The sequence below is a fragment of the Barbus barbus genome (genome assembly GCF_936440315.1).
Source record: "Barbus barbus genome assembly, chromosome: 39".
NCBI lineage: Eukaryota > Metazoa > Chordata > Actinopteri > Cypriniformes > Cyprinidae > Barbus > Barbus barbus.
In genome coordinates this window covers 26213652-26234047 of record NC_136717.1, presented here as the reverse complement: position 1 = coordinate 26234047, position 20396 = coordinate 26213652, and the positions used below count along the sequence as shown (strand labels likewise).

The window sequence follows — 20396 nt, the reverse complement described above, 5'->3', positions numbered from 1 at the left end:
CAGAGTTAGTTTGTGTATTAAGTATATGTAAACTCTGTTTACACGGTGGTATGAACACGACAAGAAGCGTGTATTTGGCGTATTGTAGACTTGGAAGTAAATGCCCACAGCTATGATCGGCTAATAGTTGTGTATGTTTTACAGCATACATTCCTTATAGATGGACACTGCTGTGATTTAGGTTAAAAACGCATAAATACTCAGTACATATCAAACGATCTGTAATAACAGACAAAGCAATAGTGACCATGTAATGAAAACTTAATGAGTAACTTAAAGTTACTCACACTTGTGTGGTGCAATATGACTGTCGGATCCAATATAGTCAGCACAGCAGCATTGTCTTTTAATTTCAATATTTCTGAAAATCCCGCGTTGAATTGTGCCTTGTTTGTAAATGAATCTTGGTCAAATTAAGTGAACAAAGGACCAAGTTCTTACTGACTCGGACTGGATCTTCATTAAAATAAAGTTAAATAATCTGAAAGATAGTGTTTCCACAACTTGGCACTGCACAGCATCTTGTTGTATTTGGAGCATCTTTATCATTTGGTTTCTGCGTAGACCTGCGTTTGCCTCTCTCTCTCGTCTTTATTAACACTACATGCGTGAATAGTAGAAGCAGGCGTTGATATTCTTTAGAGTATTTTTGCTCAAATTTTTGAGGTTCAAATGCTGTCAGAATCAATGCTAACAAAGGGGGAAAGGGAAAGGGAAGTGGTGTGTGGCCAAGTAGGGTGACCCTTACTCGGAATTTGTGCTCTGCATTTAACAAGGATTTGTTGATCTGGGTTTTATTTTAAATCGAGCACCACTTAATTCTAAACTTTTATATTAACAAATCGGGGATTAGAATTCTAACCTGCGATTAAAACCTCTATCTACAATTAATTTTCTCCACCATGATGGATTCGTCATGTAATTAAACAGCAACAATGTTAATATTCCTTATCCTCTGTCTCTGACATAAGTTGCTTTTATCGATAAAGGAAATAAACTTGTAAAAGGTCCGCCGCGTCTTTATAAACTGCTAAGTAGAGAGACCATTGATCAAACAGCTGATCAAGCAAGCAATGGAAACTTTGAGACAGTGCATAAGGATTTCATAATCTTGGAAATATATTTATAGTATCAATTAATGGAGTATAGTTTATGACAAAACAACCAAGATAAGAGAAAATAACTGTAACTTAGGTGCACTTTATTTTATTTAAACCTCCTCACCTGTAAATTTAAAGTTAATCCCTAATTGAGATTTAAATCTGAGTTTAAAGTTATGGAGCAACAGGATGAAAGATAATCAATTTTACATATAAAATAAATCCAGGATCAAAATGATGGTTTAAATGTAAACACACTTATTTTTAAACAAGGTTTAAAGTTTGGTGCAACAGAATTATTAGATAAACCTTGATTTAATCTAGATTTAAGATCAATCCTTATTGGTGCAACCCACCCATAGGGTTAGGGATTTAAACTAATCTGCAGAACCATTCTTGCATAATTTGTGCTACATACATTAAATACCTGAAACTGTGTGACTTGTCAAGGAGAGATGTACATTTAATTTTCTAATCGATCTTACTTATGATTTTCACCGGTTAAATAGGCAACAAAGTTTTAGAGATTCAGGAGTAAGCTCTCTTTATTTGCAACCACCCAGAACACCCTAGCAACCACTTAGCAACACACTAAAAAGGTTGCCTGTCCTCCAGCGTATGCGTATGCTTGCAAAGCATTACAAAAAAAGCCCTGTCAGAGATGAAGACCAGAGGCGTACTGTTATATTAGAAACTGTGCATTCAAAGTAAGTCTCATTACCCACATAGATGTAGGTTGTGTCATATTTGCAGAAGAAATTACCCCTTAGCGCCTGAAAGCTGCAGAAAATAAGAAGCCAACGCTGCTCTTTTAAGTGCAGCTTCAGTTTGGCTCCCGGGTGCAACTTTGATGACAGATATATTTTGGGACAAGTGCCAGAGGCATTTGAGATGAAATAAATGACATGACAACCCGAGTTTAAGAAGTGACTGCAATGTATTATGCAAGAAATTTTATTGCGCGTAAAATTTTTGCCAGACCAATCCACGGAACAAATAAGGACAGCTCTATACTTATGCTCTATGGTTCTCACTGTCGCCTGCTGCAAAGAGATGGCCATGAATTAATTATTCATGCTTGAGACAAATTTTGCCTGGCAAAAACAGATTGGCTTTAATTAGAGAAGCAAAAAAAGAAAGGACATATTAAAATGAAAACAAAAGAGCAAAATTTGCAAATGAACAGAAGTTTAATTTGATTTATCACATAAAAGGGTATAAGGGTAATAATTTAAAGACCAAAACCCTTAATTTGATTCTTCCCATTCTGTCTGAAACAAAAGCCACACTGACCATTCACAATTAAGCTGTTTAATTTGGTTTTATTCATCCTGAAAACACAGTAATGGGTAGTGAGAGGGGTTTTCAGGTTCAAACGCTGATCAAACGCTGATCAGAATCAACGCTAACCATTTACGTACATCAGTATTATGCATAGTTAGGGTTAGGGATTTTAAATAATCTCTAACCTAAAGTACTAAATGTTGCAGCAGAGCTTGTTGCACATAATTTGTGCTACAGAAATCAAATACCTCCAACTGCTTGACTTGTTGATAGAGATGTGCAAGTTCCTCTGTGTAAGAGACATTAATTTTAATGGTAGACAAAAAATATAACAAAATTGTGTGCAATGAAGAAGGCACATTTATACATTGCTAAAAGAGATTTGGGAGTGGGCTCTTCATTTTTCACAAGCAAGCGACCACCCAGAACACCTTAGTATCCACCCAGCAACATGCTAAAAACATCCAGAACATCCTAAAAAAACACCTAGCAACACGCTAAAACCCCACCCAGAATACCCTAGTGATCTCCTAGCTAGCAAAACGCTAAAAGAGACCCAGAACATTCCAGCAACCATCTAGCAACTGCATAACAATATGCTACCTTAGCAAACCACATTGCAACATGCTAAAACTGCCCAGATAACTCTACCAACCACCTAGCAACTGCATAACAACATGTTAAAAAGCAACGCAACACCCTAACAATCACATTGCAACATGCTAAAACTGCCCAAGGAATCCTAGCAACCAGCTAGAAACTGCATAGCAATATGCTAAATGCCTAGAATACCCTTATAACCACATAGTAGGGTACAACAGGGCTAAAGGCCCACCTTATGAAAAAATGTACTATTCACTGCGCCTAAAATGTATAATTAAAAAATATATGCATTGAACATAAATGGAGCAACAGATTTTGTGTGAAAATAAATCATTCAAGTTGTTTATTTTGTTAAAAAATCTTATAAATGTATGAGGTGGTAAGGGGGGCCTTTTACCCCACACACGGAGTAAAAGCCCCACCAGCATGGGGCAAAAGGTCCACGGTAGTGATACAAATCCTTCAGCTAAAATAATGTTTTGTTTAATAATGTCTAAGTTAATACTTGTTAAAAACAATCACTTTAGCAAAGTTTGTACTGTTTTCTTCTTAATTTGAAAAATAAATAAGTAAATAAATAAAATTTTGTTCAATAAATATAGGCCTACTGTCATTAAAATATGTTAATAAAAAATATATTTTAAAATAATTTTAATAAGTAAAGATTCTGAAAGTATTGAAGGAGATCAAATAATAATTGTAAATATATTTACAGTAGTAACAACAAATGATATTTTATTATATGATATGATTAATATCATGTTTTTAAGTATGATGATTTCATTCTAAACATGGTGAATATCTCTAATATGGACACATACATATTGCCAAAAGTATTGGGTCACCCCCTTCTAATGAACATGTTTGACTACTTTAGTAATTTCTATGAGTACAAATTTTAATGTTTAAGCATATAATGATATTCTAGGGAATTGTGTGCTTCTAATCTTATAGCAACAGTTTGGAGAGGACCCTTTTCTATTCTAACATGACAGTGCCTCTGTGTATAAGGCACGGTTCAAAAAGACATGATTGATTGAGTCAGTGTGGAAGAACTTGACTGGTCTGCAGAAAGCCAAGTCCTGATCCCAGCTGAACACCTCTGGTGTGACTTTATATGCAGACCTTGCAGAACAAGGGCAACAAATGCAGAACAAATGGAAAAGTCAGCGATCTATTAATTATCATGTTAATTACTGTGCGCCTTTAGCCCCAACAGAAGGGGCACGTTTTACCCCAAATACCATACTTTTACATATTCTTTCGTTATTTAAAAACTGTTTCTTTAATTATCTTAAGCAAAACTGAAAATCATGAAGAAGACCGTCTCTAAATGTATGCATTTAATTTTAGCGATTCTCATTTGCTACTTAAATCTACAACATTTTAAAAAAACATGAAATATTAGATCAAGTAAGCACAGATTCAGCTTTGCACTGCTGCGTGCTATAACGTCAAAGATCAGACAAATATACACGTGCATCTTGAAAAGCGAATGTTTTGCAAAGTGCTCCGCCACGTTTTTGTGCCATCTAGTGGCTTAGATTAAACTAATATCAAAGGTGCCTTTTACCCCGGGGTGCCTTTAGCCCTGTTGTACCCTACTATTCTAAAAACACCCAGACCACCATAGTAACCACCTTGCGCCACATTATTAAATCACCCGGAATACCCTAGTAACACCCTAGCGACATGCTAAAAATACGCAGAACACCCTAGCGATGGATTACATGATAAAACTATCCAGAGAATTTTAGCAACCACTTAACAGCTGCATAGCAACATGCTAAAATGCCCCAAACACTCTATCAAATACATAGCAATATTCTAAAAACACCCAGAACACCCTAACAACCTGCTAAAACACCTAGAACACCCTAGTTACTACCTAGCAACATGCTAAAAAAAATCACCCAGAACACCCCAAAACATCACCTAGCACACAACACCTAAAACTGCCCTGGGAATCTTAGTAACCGCTTAGAAACTCTATAGCAACATGTCAAAATGCCCAGAACACCCTAATAACTACATAGCAACACCCTAAAAAAACAAAAAAAACACCCAGACCACTCTCACAAGCCTCCAGCAACATGCTCAAAACACCCAGAACAAACATCTAGCAACTGCATAACAATATAACACCCTAGCAACCGCACTGCAACATGTTAAAAAGGCCCAGGACACCTTAACAACCAGGCTGCAACATGCTTAAAACACCCATAACATCTAGAAAGTAGAAAGACACACCACTCGTATTTGTTTTACAAAATTGCATTTAATTTTACACACCTTCAATCTTTTACATCTGAGTGGAAAGAATAACTGGTTCAGCAATTTACATATTGAATGTTTTATTAGTAGTTTCAGTAAGTAAACAGAGCCCTTTAAAGTGACCTGCATGCATCTTTCAGTAAACAGCAAAATTGCAAAACAGTGTGTATTGATTGTGAAAATGATTTTCCGAAAACGTAACGTTAAGCTTGTTCAGAGCCGCAATCCTTTCAGGCTAACGAAGTCTTTAAGGAGTGAGTCTCCCTTAATGAGCTGCATGCAAATCACCAGCACTCTGTAACACATCCAGCGCTGATCTGTTTAAGTGCTTAAGGGAAAGGTTTGATACCTGAGTTAAGAAGTTAGATTTAGAGAACTACATGGGGCTGGATCACAGTTCTGCTAAGCGACCACTTCCCCTCCCACTCACCTGCGCAGACACAAAGCCCAGAGGAGCTGTGATTCTCCGTCATGTATCAGAAAACCACAGCTTCAATCTCAACACTGCTGAGAGAGCTTTTGGCCATGAAAACACGGCTTGTTTCTGGCTCCATTCATTTTGTTTCGCAGCCAGGCATAAAACATTACAAGCTTATCTTCCATCCCGTTGACTAATGAAGCCCCGAGAGTATTCATGTCACATGCATCATCAGCAAAGATAAGTTCCCTTCCAGGAACTTCGAGCTGCGTCCGAAGACGCTATGGGGAACGCCATCAGCGTGACCATGCTCTGAATCGCCTGTGCAATCAGTCCGAAGGAGGGCGAGGCATCACGGGCGGGGTGACGCCACGACTAGGAAGTATATAAGCACGTACGGCGGAGCCGGCGTCAGCTTTTTGTCATTCAGCAAGCGCTCCGTGTGTTGTCAGTCCGATTTTTGTCTTGTGAGTCTTATTTAGTGTTGTCTGTCCTAAAAGATGCCTAAATCCAAGGCTAAGACGATGGGCGATCCCAGATCGCGTTTCAGGTTGTGTGTTAGTCCCTGCCCTCGCTATATAATGAGTGGACACACACACACACACACACACACACACACAATCTGTGCGTGGTCTGTCTGGGTGCGGAGCATGCGGCAGCGGCTCTCGTGGGAGCCGATTGCCCGCGGAGTGTGAGCAGCTCTCGCTGCGCACACTCCGCACCCAGAGGGCTCTCTTCGAGGAGGGAGCCTTTGCAAGTGTTCCTCACGGTGCTGGTCCCGCATTTGCTGAGGCAGAGCGGCGGCTGCACTCGTGGGGCTCGCACATGGATCATCAGATCCAGCGCCCGCTCTCTGTGTTCGGAAGCCGCGTTTCTTCCCCCAGAGAGAGGGCTCGACGCTCCGCTTGTCTTCCTCCGAGGAGGTGGAAGTGAGGGACGTCATGAGCTTTGCAAGCTGCAGTGTTTGCACAAGCATAAAGAGAAAGTAAAGCCGGTCCCGCTTCTGCCGTAAAAAAAAAGAGGAAAAAAAGGCAGAGCGGCGGCTGCGCTCACGGGGCTCGCAGAAAAGGAAAAAAAGGCTGATCTGGCTGGCGAGAGTCAGACTGGCATGTCCCTATCTCCTCCCGTGTCCGCCAGATCTGACGCCCCGTCTCTCGGTTTGGAAGCGGTACTCTTCCCCCCGAGACGAGAGCTCAACGCTTCGTCTCTCTTCCTCCGAGGAGGTTGATGTGATGAGCGTTGGCGAGGTTTCGCCGCCTTTTTCGCCCCAGTTTGAGGAGCCACTTCTACACAGGAGCCTTCCGTTTTCCCCCGATCTCCTCACCGAGGTGTCGAGATCGTGGGTGAAACCTTTTTGTCCCGGCCGTTCGTTCCCGCGGGAACTGAATGAGCGCGGGTACGGGGCGGTGCCGCGGGTTGTGCAGACGCTTGCGAGCTATCTGTCTACCTCTACGGCATCGTCTTTGAAGGCTCCTGCTCTGCTTACAACATCTTTGATGGGCAGAGGGTATGCGCGCTCTCTAACTCAGGTGGCTGCTAGGCGGGCGCAGCCTCCTCCGCATACCAGCTCCTCGCGCAAAAGGTCCTGACGGGCGAGCCCCAGGACCATGGAGGGCGACCCCTACTGGGGTGGAGCGGCTTACACCGCGGTACACGGTGACCGTCTCACCTAAATGCCCTTCAGGGACTTGTCTGCCAACCCTGCCGTTGGTCCAGGGCGCAACAGGTCCCAGCGAGTATTTCTCTCAGGTTTTTCCGCCTGTGAATACAGCAGGCCTGAGAGACTCGCCTCAGCCGCCAGATCGCGTGTCTCCTTCCGGTGCGCCGCATCGAGACAGCGGTCTGGCCGCTTCTATTACACCAGAGGTCAGTCTCGAGGGACTGATTCCCCTAGTAGATCATTTGGCAGTCTGGCAGCGACTGCCAAATCTGTCTCCTTGGGTCCTGCAAACCATAGCGAATGGATATCGCATTCAGTTCGACGGGTCATCCCCGCCGTTCAACGGGGTCGTTGTGACTGCGGTCGGCCCCGAGCAGGCTCTGGTACTGGAACAGGAAGTCGATACTTTGCTGAGGAAGGAAGCCATCGAGTTGGTTCCTCCTCACGAAGTTCACACCGGCTTCTACAGCCGGTACTTCATTGTTCCGAAGAAGGATGGGGGGCTGAGGCCCGTACTGGACTTGCGTCTGCTGAACCGCTCAGCCAGAAAGCTGAAGTTCAAAATGCTCACTGTCAAGCAGGTCATGTCACAAATCAGGTCCGAGGACTGGTTTGTCACAATAGATCTCAAAGACGCCTATTTCCATGTCTCCATCCTTCCTTCTCACAGGAAGTTCCTGAGGTTCGCTTTCGGGGGCAAAGCGTACCAGTATTGGGTTCTTCCCTTCGGCCTACCACTCTCACCCCGCACTTTCACCAAGTGTGTGGATGCGGCACTGGTCCCGTTGCGACTGCAGGGCATCCGCATACTCAATTATATCGACGATTGGTTGATCCTCGCTCAATCAGAGCGGTTGGCGATTCGGCATCGAGATGTCGTTCTCGCCCACGTGAAAGACATGGGGTTAAGACTAAACGCCAGGGAAAGTGTGCTTTCTCCAGCTCAGAGAACCACTTATCTAGGCGTGGTGTGGGATTCGACCACGATGCAGGCGCGGTTATCCCCTGCTCGGATCGAGTCGATCCTCACGGCAGTCGAGAGAGTACGAGAGGGCCAGCCATTCACTGTCAAGCAGTTTCAGAGGCTGCTTGGGCTTATGATAGCTGCGTCCAACGTGATCCGTTCGGCCCGCTGTACATGAGGCCCCTACATTGGTGGCTCAAGACCAAGGGGGTCTCCCTGAGGGGAGACTCGCTCCACGCTGTCAAAGCGTCACGCCGCTGTCCGTGCCTTAGACATGTGGAGGGATCCTTGGTTCTTGTCCTAGGGCCCGGTGCTGGGAGCTCCTTGTCGCCGCGTCTCGCTTGCGACGGACGCCTCCCTCACCGGTTGGGGTACGGTCATGAGTGGCCACCCTGCCCGCGGTCTGTGGAGTGGTCGCCACTTGACGTGGCATATCAACCAGCTAGAGATCCTAGCTGTGTTCCGTGCGCTCAAGCACTTCCTCCCGGACGTGAGAGATCACCACATGCTGGTCCGCACCGACAGCACGGCAGTGGTCTCTTACATCAACCACCACCACGCGGTCGCACCCCTTGTAGAAGCTGGTACACCAGATCCTTGTGTGGTCCCAGGGCAAGCTCCTATCACTGAGAGCTGTGCATATTCCTGGGTATCTCAATGTGGGAGCAGACGTCCTGTCGAGACAGGGGTCGAGGCCCGGGGAATGGATGCTTCACCCCCAAGGTGGTGAAGCAGATTTGGAGAGTTTTTGGCCAGGCACAGGTGGACCTCTTTGCGACTTGAGAGTCAGCACAATGTCCCCTCTGGCTCTTGTAGCCTCTCCAGCTCCTCCGGGACTGGATGCTATGGTACAGACCTGGCTGAGGCCTCGTCTGTACGTCTCTCCCCCCGATCGTTCTACTCCCGGGAGTTGTGGCGAGAGTGCGCCGGGACGAGGTCAGTCTACCGTTGGTAGCGCCGTTCTGGCCGGGCCAAGTATGGTTCTCGGACCTGATTTCTCTCCTCGACGGCACTCCGTGGAAGTGACCGTCAGGAAGGATCTCCTCTCACAGGCCGGGGGCACCATTGTGCACCCTCGCCCGGAGTTGTGGAAGCTGTGGGTGTGGCCTCTGAGGGGGCACAACTCATAGCTTCCAGTCTGTCAACCGAGGTTTTCGAGACCATTCTCCAGCCCAGAGCTCCCTCCACGAGGAAACTGTACTCCTTGAAGTGGAGCCTCTTCACTTCTTGGTGCGGAAACCGCCAGCTCGACCCAGTCAACTGCCCGATTCACGCAGTTCTGGAGTTCCTGCAGGCCCGTTTCCCTGCAGGGTTAACCCGCTCCACGATCAAGGTCTACGTGGCAGCTATTTCGTCATACCACGCCCTTATCGGTGGCCAGTCAGTGGGTAGATACCCCCTAGTTACACGTTTCCTCCACGGTGCGTTGAGGCTGAGGCTGCCGGTACGCTCTGCTGGCTATCACCTCTCTGAGGAGGGTGAGTGACCTTCAGGCCCTGCCTACGGCCTCTATTGACTTTGCACCCGGCATGGCGAAAGTATTTCTCTACCCCAGCGTGGGGTATGTACCTAAGGTCCCATCGGTCGTACCACAGCCAGTCGTACTCCAGGCCTTCTGTCCTCCTCCCTTTGGGGAGCCAGACCAGGAGAAGCACAACTGTGTCTGTCCAGTGTGAGCACTGGGCATGTGCATCCACAGGACATCCCTGTGGAGAAAGTCGGACCAACTGCTCGAGTGCTTTGGTCTGCCTAAGAGGGGTCTTCCTGCTACGAAGCCCACTCTTAGTAGGTGGATAGTGGATGCCATCCATCTGGCATACAAGGTCTCTGAGCTTACCCCGCTGTCGGGAATCAGAGCACACTCGACCCGGGGTGTGGCGGTCTCCAAGGCCTTCTTGGCAGGTGTCCCGGTTCAGGACATCTGCAACGCTGCTGGGTGGTCCACGCCCCTGACATTCGCCAGGTTCTATAACCTTGACATCCGAGCCTCTCTAGGCTCCTCCGTCCTTTTGTCCTGACATCAGGCAGGGACTTGTCAGCCTGGCGGTGTTGGTATATTGTTCCCCATAGCGTCTTCGGACGCAGCTCGAAGTTCCTAGAAGGGAACGTCTCAGGATACGTATGTAACCATGGTTCCCTGAAGGGAACGAGAGCTGCGTCTCGTGGCCACACTTCCAGCATCCCTGCCAGCGCTTGCTTCATGACTGGAAGCTGACGCCGGCTCCGCCACACGTGCTTATATACTTCCTGGTCGTGGCGTCACCCCGCCTGTGACGCCTCGCCCTCCTTCGGACTGATTGCACAGGTGATTCAGAGCATGGCCACGCTGATGGCGTTCCCCATAGCGTCTTCGGACGCAGCTCTCGTTCCCTTCAGGGAACCATGGTTGCATACGTAACCTGAGACGATTTCCAACAAATATTTATGCTTGAATTTATCTGATTCGAGCATGCATACTTTGTTATACTCTGGATGGATGCATGAATGCATGGATGAATTTCGTCACGAAGACCAGAAAATGCTTTCCACTCACATTAAGATGCAGTTTGTTTGTCCACTGGCCGATCACTTTGTACTCAGCTGTCGATTTGTTGGTGATCTGATACTGGAAGATGTCGTATCGCCCTGGCGCATCTCCGTTCTGATTGAAGACCACCGGAGTGCCTGCACTTCCTGCAAAACAGGATATGCCAGCTTTTTAAAGGATCAGACGTATGTTTTAGTCAGTAAAATAGCAACAAAATTGTTACACATTTTTCTTCACATTCAAATGGAAGGTGGGAGCCAATCTGTATCTATAGAATAAGATGATGCAAAATTCAAAGTTCGAATTTCCAACAGGTGAATTAAAAAGGCAAGGTTGTCTGGTATCTACACATGTGAATTTCTCACAGCTCCTTACAAACAGCTACGGTGCAGGATAGCGTTCAGCATCAGGTGTCACAGAGGTGTAAATAATACATGCAGCTTCTCGCTGTACACCCAAACATCACAGCAACCTTGTGAGAAAGTAAGAAGATGGAAAGATTATAAAATCCATCAACTTCCAATGAAGTGAGCATCTTAAAAAATACCTCCACACCTCTCCACCCTTCTACTTTTACTAATGATAGTGATTTGGTTGCCTGGCTCAAACTTGAATTTGGACCTGTATTCGGAAAAGTTCTTTCTGATCAAATTTATGAACTAAAAATGACAGCTGAACTCAGATTCACATCAAAAACACCATAATAACTACCTAGCAGTATGCTAAAACACCCAGCACAACCTAGTAAGTATCTTACATAACAACAAAACACCCTAGCAACCACATTGCAACATGCTAGAACTGCCCCAAAAGCCTTGCAACCACCTAGCCGCATAATATGCTAAAAATGCACATTGCGTCTAGAAAACCAATTCAAAGTAAAAAATTTTAGTGCAAAAACACTTTTACTGAAAACCCAGAGGCCTTCATCTCTGATAAAAGTTCCATAAGTGCAATAACCAACATTGCACATCTAAAATTTAAGGAAATTAATTTATTGAATATATAGAATAGAGTTGAAATGTCTGAAATTTCCCTAACTTAACACAAATAGTTTCATTATAAAACCTGATGATCCTTTAATCAGCATTATGATTCAAAGCGCATCTTATGTAAAATTTTCACAATCCAAAAACGTATATATTTATATCTGTGTTACATTTTATCAATTTATTTCCAGGTTAGAATGTAAAATATTTAAACCTCAGACTGACAGTTTGGACTCCTGGACCCACTGAAGTTATTTCTTCTAAAGTTTCATTATTATTTTTTTTTTTTTTTTAATCTTGCTGTATTGTGCATCAGAGCTTCTGGACTCATGGAGTAAACTCATAGGCTCTCATGGAGAAACTCAAAGTAACTCATGGAGATCTGGGGTGACAGTTTGCTTGTGAAAACCACACTGAATTAAACAAAAATTACAATGCATTACAATGCACTTTTTAAATCACATTTTACCAAATGAAGCTGGAACTTAAGGTGCATTTATTAATAACAATTATTTGACAGCAAAATACCTGGAATCAAATCACTACAGTTCAGTTGAACTGATAAAATCTCACAACCTAATAGATATGCATGGATCAGCTTAATGAGTTTCATTTAAAGGCTTAAAGAACAGAAATGTCAGCACCTAATATTAATTCTCCCAAAATTTAAAATTATTTTATTTACTCTCCAAGTTGTTTTGAATTTTGGGGTGAATTATCCCTTTAAATTCATTCGTACTAATCATTTCAAAAGTTGAAGTTTTAACATTTTTACACACCCTTAATCTTTGGAAAGTGTCTTATTAGTGGTTTCAGAAATAGATAAGGACACTTTCGTCCCATCATCTTAAATTACAGATGCCCTGGCTTCAGAAAAATATGCAAAGACATGTAGGTTTTAGATGAGACAGCAAATATCCTGTGACAAAGCTATTCAAGAATTTATTTGTTTCTTATTCTCATTCTTGGAAACATGAATTACAATTTGAGCTTGATATCTGAGGTGAGAGAAAAATGAATCCCATCAATAAATCCATTTTCTTATCAGACTGATCACATATGAGCCTAAAACTACAATCTTTAAAAACCTCAAACCATTTAACTGGGTGACTTTACATTTCAAACCTGATAAATAATCTAGAACGCTGTAAATAGACACTGGAGCTGAGAACTGCAAAACAGACTTGATGTTTCATTATGACAATGAAACCACACAAACCTGTGCTTTAGGATCTGCATGGGAGAGAAAATATCGTGGTGATTTAATTGCTCAAGAAAAGCAGTAGGCTTAAACAGATAAATGGCTCAGGAACTCTGTCCCGGGGCCCTGAAACACAACGAACCAAGCACATCTCACAACTCAAATAAATAACAGACTAAAAATGAACACTAGGCTAATCTAAAAATCTAATGTCTTCATGCACACTTCATGCAAAGTTCAGCCACGCAAAAACAAACAGTTTTTTAAACACAAGCCAAAATGTAAAAACCAGTTATAAAGTCTCATATATTAAAGAGGATGCAAATATTGACTTTTTTTAAGAACATGTTTAAATAAAGTGCTTACATTTTGAGACGAGATGGCTTTGAACAAATGTTGTATTAATGTTACTGGTAGAACATTTGTTCATAATATTGAGACAATTTTGACAGAACATTAGTTTAAGTTCTGAGAAGGTTCCCTGTTAGCTGAGCAGGTGGTTGCTTACTGTCCATGTGAGAAACAAGCCAGGTCTCATGAAAATGCATATAAATAGTACGCCAAATAAAAATGAAAACTCGTGGTATTGATAAGCAAAAATGGACTTTGTGCATGCACATAATACGCAGTTTTCACGTGCATATGATACGCATCTACCCCACAACTCTAATCCTACCCATCGCGTAGCATATACACGCCAAAGTCTATTTTTGCGTATCAATACCACAAGTTTGTGTTTTTATTTGGCGTACTATTTATACACACTTTCATGAGATCGGGTTGGGAAAAAACATGATTCCAGGTATCATTCATCTGCACTGCAAATGCTGGGACTGTTTAATCTCTGAATCTGAAAACTGAGAGGGACACAATAAATAAATAAACAGTGTTGTCAGCTTTGCTTGTAAATATTAATTACATGCATGACTCAACTGATTGGTGAAATGACCAAAAAAAAGCATAGTTAATTTAGTCCACTGCCAATGCTATTTTATTGTTGTTTTACACTGCTGGCGACAATTATTTCCTTTCCACTGCAGCCAAGTGAAAAGGAACTCTTAAAACACAAATATTCTCTCCCAAAAGATATTAATCCCATGATACGTGGAGTTCATAGAAATCTTGCAACCATTACTAATAAGATGATTCTATTTTTGTTTGCTTGGGATCTGCACATTTAACCTTTCATTGGAGCTGAAATTCCAGCCATTGATTAGCCAAACTTCTTTTTTACAACTTCGCCATGGTCTTCCTCATCACCACCCTTCATTACAGCAAGTGATCCGCTCTTGCAGCTGATGAGGGGATTGTTTGTGTGGAGGTCAGACACGAGTGCACCCTTCACGGACCTCAGTTGCCGCATCCCGTTTCTATGCACAAAAAAAACCTTTGATTCACCCACCATGAAGGAAAGTGAGAGCAGAGGAGGGCAAAGCCTCCGGAAGCAATATTTTCAGAGAATATAATGAGCCAGATTCGGCAACAGCTTGTGCAGTGAGCATCTAGACAGCTCTGTTCTTTTATTTAAGGAGACATCACATGAAGGACAATACCACTTCTCTCTGCAAAGCCAAGACGCTGAGTGTTCTGTGTTTGCTGTGTGTGTGAGAGCTGCCTGTAAGATACGACATCCATCGTCTTCAAATCTCTGCTCCAGGGTGCAAACATCATTTCCTGTACGGCAAAGGTAGTTACAGCTCTCGGAGGATCACCGCGAGCTTGTTGTCACTGCAGATCAGCATAATACAAGTAAATAAGGCAGTGTGCAATCAGTGATGGTAGATTATTCTGTTATTAATCTAGCAACAGCAAACTGATCCTTCCCTGCGTAAGAAAACTCTCATGCTGTCGCCGTGATTGGCGAGGATAGTGGCACAGAAGATGGAGCGGTTTACTGAATTTATCCAGCGATATTGATCAAAGCTTGGCATTCCAGGTGAAAGGGAGCAGTGGGAAATTGAGGATTACAGGAGACCGGACAGACCTAACAATAGCGCAGTGGGATTAACCTTTCTGCCAAGCCTTACCTGCTGCTTCTGTCGGCCAAAATCACTGTTACTGTTGCACATATCTAGTGTTAGTGATTTGAACAAACACCAGAAATACTTCACATAAGTATGCTAATGAAGACGCTAATACTTGAGCAACATACTTACTATGCACAGTATAATGCTGGTGGGCTGTTTTGAAGTGCACCAATAAATAAATATCTGGCAACTACTCAGAATACCTTGGAAATTACACAGAACACCATAGAAACAGCCTAGATTACTCTAGCAACTATTTAGAACATCCCAGCAACCGCCCCAAAATGCTCTAATAACTACCTAGAACACCCTATCAACCACTCAGAAAACCCTAGCAGTTACCCAGAACGCCATAGTAACAACCTAGAACGAGTAAGTAACCACTCCATAGGACCTGGTAACTAAACAGAACACTCTAGTAACCACCAGAATACATTACAACACAGAACATACTAGCAGCCACCCAGAATACCCTAACAACTACCTAGAACACATAGCAACCACTCAGGATGCCTTAGTTATAACCTAGAACATGTTCGTAATCACCATGAATACATAACAACCAACCAGAAAACCATTGCAAAGACCTAGAGCCCCTTAGCAACCATTCAAAACACTATAAAACACTCTAGGATATCCTAGGAACCACCCAGAATGCCCAGGTAACCACTCAGAACACTAGCAACCACCAAATATACCAATGCAATAAACTTCAGTAGCCTAATAACAACCCTGAACATTCAAGAAATGTTCTAGGACAGCCTAGCAACTCCTCAGATTGCCCTTGCAACCACCCAGAACATGCTAGTAACAATCGGCTAGCAGGAACACCCTAGCAACCACCCAGAGCACCATAGAAATGGACAAGAATGCCCTAGGAACCACCCAAAATACCCTGGCAACTTCCTAGAACAGCCTAGCAACCTAGCAAAGTGAGTTCTTCAGATGCTCACATTTTCTTCTGATAATGTAATATATATATATATACAGTGGTGTGAAAAAGTGTTGCCCCCCCGTCCTGATTTTTATTTATTTTTTTGCATGTTTGTCACACTTTAATGTTTCAGATCATCAAACTAATTTAAATATTAATCAAAGATAACACAAGTAAACAACATGCAGTTTTTAAATGGAGGGTTTTTTTTTTTATGAAGGGAAAACAAAATCCAAACCCACATGGCCCTGTGTGAAAAAGTGTTTCAAAATGAAGACTTTGTAGTGGCCTAGTCAAAGTCCTGACCTGAATCCTATTGAGATGCTGTGGCATGACCTTAAAAAGGTGGTTCATGCTCGAAAACCCTCCAATGTGGCTGAATTACAACAATTCTGCCAAGATGAGTGGACCATTCCTCCACAGCGCCGTAACAGACTCATTGCAAGTTATCGCAAACGCTTGATTGCAGTTGTTGCTGCTAAGGGTGGCCCAACCAGTTATTAGGTTTAGGGGGCAAGCACTTTTTCACACAGGGCCATGTGGGTTTGGATTTTGTTTTCCCTTCATAATAAAAAACTTCATTCAAAAACTGCATGCTGTGTTAAAATACCCTGGAAACAACTTAGAACACCCTAACTACCATGAATGTCCAAAAAATACTTAGCAACTATGTAGAATGCATTAGAAACCACACAGAACACTCAAGCAACCACCAAAATATCCTGGAAACAACATAGAGCACCCCAACTACCCTGAACATCCAATAAATGACCTAGCCACTACGCAGATGGCCTAAGCAACCACCCAGAACACTTAAGCAACCACAAAAAATACCCTGGAAATAACCTAAAACATCCCAACTGCCCTAAACTTTGAAGAAATGTCCTAGCAACTTTGCAGAATGCCTTAGCAACCACACAGAACACTCTAGCAACCACCAAAATACTGTGGAAACAACCTAAAATAACATAACTACCCTGAACATCCAATAAATGACCTAGCAACTATGCAGAATAAAATAAAATTAAGAACATGTATTATTATGTAATCAAAATAATAATAATAATAATGATAATAATAATAATAACAATTATAATAAATGTAAAATAATGGGGGGAAAAGTTTACGGCCTGTAAGAAATATTTATTATTTAAAATTCCATTAGCAATTCAAAAAAAATGAATTTTGGACACTCTCACATACAGTTTTGTGAAATCATGCAGGAACAATGAAACATCCTACTCACCGAAGCATTCTGTGCACCATTTCACCTACTATTTTAAATATTAGTATGCATTAGGCAGTGCACATTCCAAACATTCATTTTAATATTTACTCATAAACACGTGCATATTACTTCATACTTCTAAATGGCTTCTTCTGGACCTTTACACACACTCTTCCATTTCTTCCCATTCGCCCCGTCATATTCGGCCTGCACTGTGTTCATTATCACACACTGGCTAGTGGTTAATGCAGTGTGTGTTCTGCGAAGGGACAGAGGAAGTGCAGTGTCGGGCAGTAATGAGAGAGCTCCAGTTCGGGTGACTTAACTCATCAACCGGCGCTCAGATGTAATTGTTCCACAGTATCAGCAGACTCAGACACTTTAATGAGGAACCTTTCACTTTCCCTGAGATATCAGCCATGGCGCAACGCTAAGACGTCCGAGATATCCGTCAACCATTACCGCTCAATAGCACAAGACTCTGTTTGAGTGTGTTCCTTTATAGGTGCAAAAAGGTGAATCTCACAAAAACACCTCCAGGCCACATTCCACCACAAATTTATAATTGCTCATTTTTCTCTGTTATTCTACTTTTTAGTTGTGTTTTAGGTTTTTTCATGGTGACATTATTTTAATGACAAATAAATTAAGGCAGTGGCTATTTGCACTCCGTGTAAATAGCAATTAAATGCTGTTTGCACTAAGTGCAAATAGCAATGGATTCTATTTACACTGTTAAAATAGCAAGAATTTCTGCTATTTATTGCAAATAGTGGCAATTATCTACACCTCAGTATTGTAGTACATTATAAAACAGTACGCAATAATAACGTATTGAGTGTAAATTATAGATTTAATTCAAATTATTAAATGGATGCCACCTTATTGGGACAATAAATCCCTCCCTACACCTACCCTAACCGATACTTATTTTTAACTTTTTGATCATTTCCTTAATTTTTATTGACAATAAATGCCTTTCTGATGCGATATGAGATTTGAAAAGGGAGAAAAAAAGTTCTGCAAAAGGCGGGCTTGAACTCAGGTTGATTGTGTCAAAAAGCACATGCTTTCACTGCAAAAAATGCTTTTCTTAGATTTTTTTTTTTGTCGTTTCCAGCCAAAATATCAAAAAATTCCTAAAGCAAGAAGGATTTTCTAGACAGGGAAAAATTATTGTCTAGTTTTCAGAAAAAAACAAGTCAAAGTAAGTGAGTTTTTGCTTGAAACAAACTAAATAATCTGCCAATGGGGATAACATTATTTTGCTTACCCCATTGGCAGATTATTTTGTTTGTTTCAAGCAAAAACTCACTTAATTTTGATTTGTTTTTGCTGAAAACAAGACAGTAATTTTTACTTGTCTAGAAAATCCTTCTTGATTTAATAATTTGTAGATATTTTGGCTGGAAACAAGACAAAAAATCTAAATAAGAAAAGCATTTTTTGCAGTGTTACCATCTATGTCACTGAAACTAATGCTAAATATATGACTTTTTTCAGTGTTGACTAACCCAATCACACGTTAGTGGGTGGAGTTACTGTAAATAGCCTTTGCCAACAAGGCGGGTTATTTACACTTAGTGTAACTAGACACTCCGATAAAGTAAACCCCTCAAAACTGAATTCTCATTATCATAATTCATCCAGATGTTCTATCATGGTCATGCTCACACACACAATACATATAATGTATATAAAATGTAAAAAGTTGTTTTATTATTACTGTCAATATTACTGTATTATTATTTTAATGTATCATTATTTATATTATTGTTATCTTATTTTTCATTAATCTTATTTTTAATTGTCAGCATGGTAATACAGTATACAAAATATTTGTAATTTATTTTTTCATTATGGTAATGAGAATTTGGAGGGGAAAATGTGTTTTACGACAATACGCCACAATACAAAACATCACAATCATATTATATTGAGATTCTATGACATCAGACTATTTTCATCATTCTAATGGTGCTTCCTAAGCCATTAATATTTTTTATTATTGCATATTTAATGATCTGAACAACCCCTAACCCTAAATATTAACCCAGAGTATTACATCGGTCAGTCAGCAACCATCCAAAACACCTTAGCAACCACATGGCAATATCCTAGCAACCACCAGCAACACTTTAAAATCATGCCAGGAAGTTTTGTCTGTCCAAATACCAGTGCTCATTGCTCACAAATGACAAATATGTAAATATCTATAGTCTTTTTTGTAGTCTAAACTCTGAGAACAGCTGGCACGTTTCTGGGGCACGTGCTCAGAAGGCACTTAACAGGGTTAGTTTACAATGCCGTTTCTCACAGTAGGGATCATTTTGTCTGGATCCTGCAAAGAAAACATAAAATAGGACAGGCTACACATTGGTGAATGAAGCGGTGCATACGAAGACTTCAGTCTGGGAGGCATGGCTCTGGGAATGTGCTATTAACAGCAGACAAGTGTCATCATAACAAATGGCAGGTGTTCAGCATTGAGAGGAAATGCAATCTCTAAATGGGCATAATGCAGATCTACTGCAGTGTAAATCAGCATTCATTCACAGGGTTTGCCACTTGGATCGGACGGTAAATGTTTTTCTGTTTCTGATTTCTTGAAATGCAGCCCATGTAGAGCAGATTGTTGCACGCTAACTGCACCAAAACCATTGAGCTGAATCACTAACTGATATTGAACCACACTGATGGACCACAGTAATCCAAATAGAGCCTGATGTGAGCATGTTGCAAAGTTTAATAAGCATAAAAATGCATGCATTATCCCCGTGGTGCTCCTCTGTTAAAATTATGTTTTGTTATGTTTTACTTTATCGGAATGGTTCAAAACTAGGTAAAGGTTTAGGTATCATATGTGAACACCAACCCACACACACTCAAACTCAAGAAAAAAAGATCTGCCCGCATTTGGAACACAACTTGCTTAGATTCATTGCTTTGATTTTCTCACCATTTTAGAGTAAAAGAAGTTTTGGGAATATAAACTTGATATAAAACTTAAAAGTAGTATTTTTGTGAACTTTTCATAATAATAAACTTTAAGTGAAAAAAGTTTTAAAAAGTAAAAAAAAAAAAAATTGCAGCATATTTTAAGATATTTTCAAATAGAAATCAGTCATTTTAAATCATAAATATTTCACAATATTACTGTTTTTAAATTTTTGAAAGTTTTTGGTTG

General features: G+C 41.6%; 1 protein-coding gene across 1 annotated transcript in view; it reads right to left on the bottom strand.

The window, feature by feature from the left end:
* Positions 1 to 20396, bottom strand: part of LOC306858384 (metabotropic glutamate receptor 8-like) — a gene marked incomplete at both ends in the record, with an annotated part of 199149 nt that overhangs the window by 22268 nt on the left and 156485 nt on the right. Inside the window, one exon of the mRNA XM_079398897.1 lies at positions 10837 to 10976. Within this exon, the coding sequence (XP_079255023.1) occupies positions 10837 to 10976 (140 nt within the window). The remainder of the gene's footprint in view (positions 1 to 10836; positions 10977 to 20396) is intronic.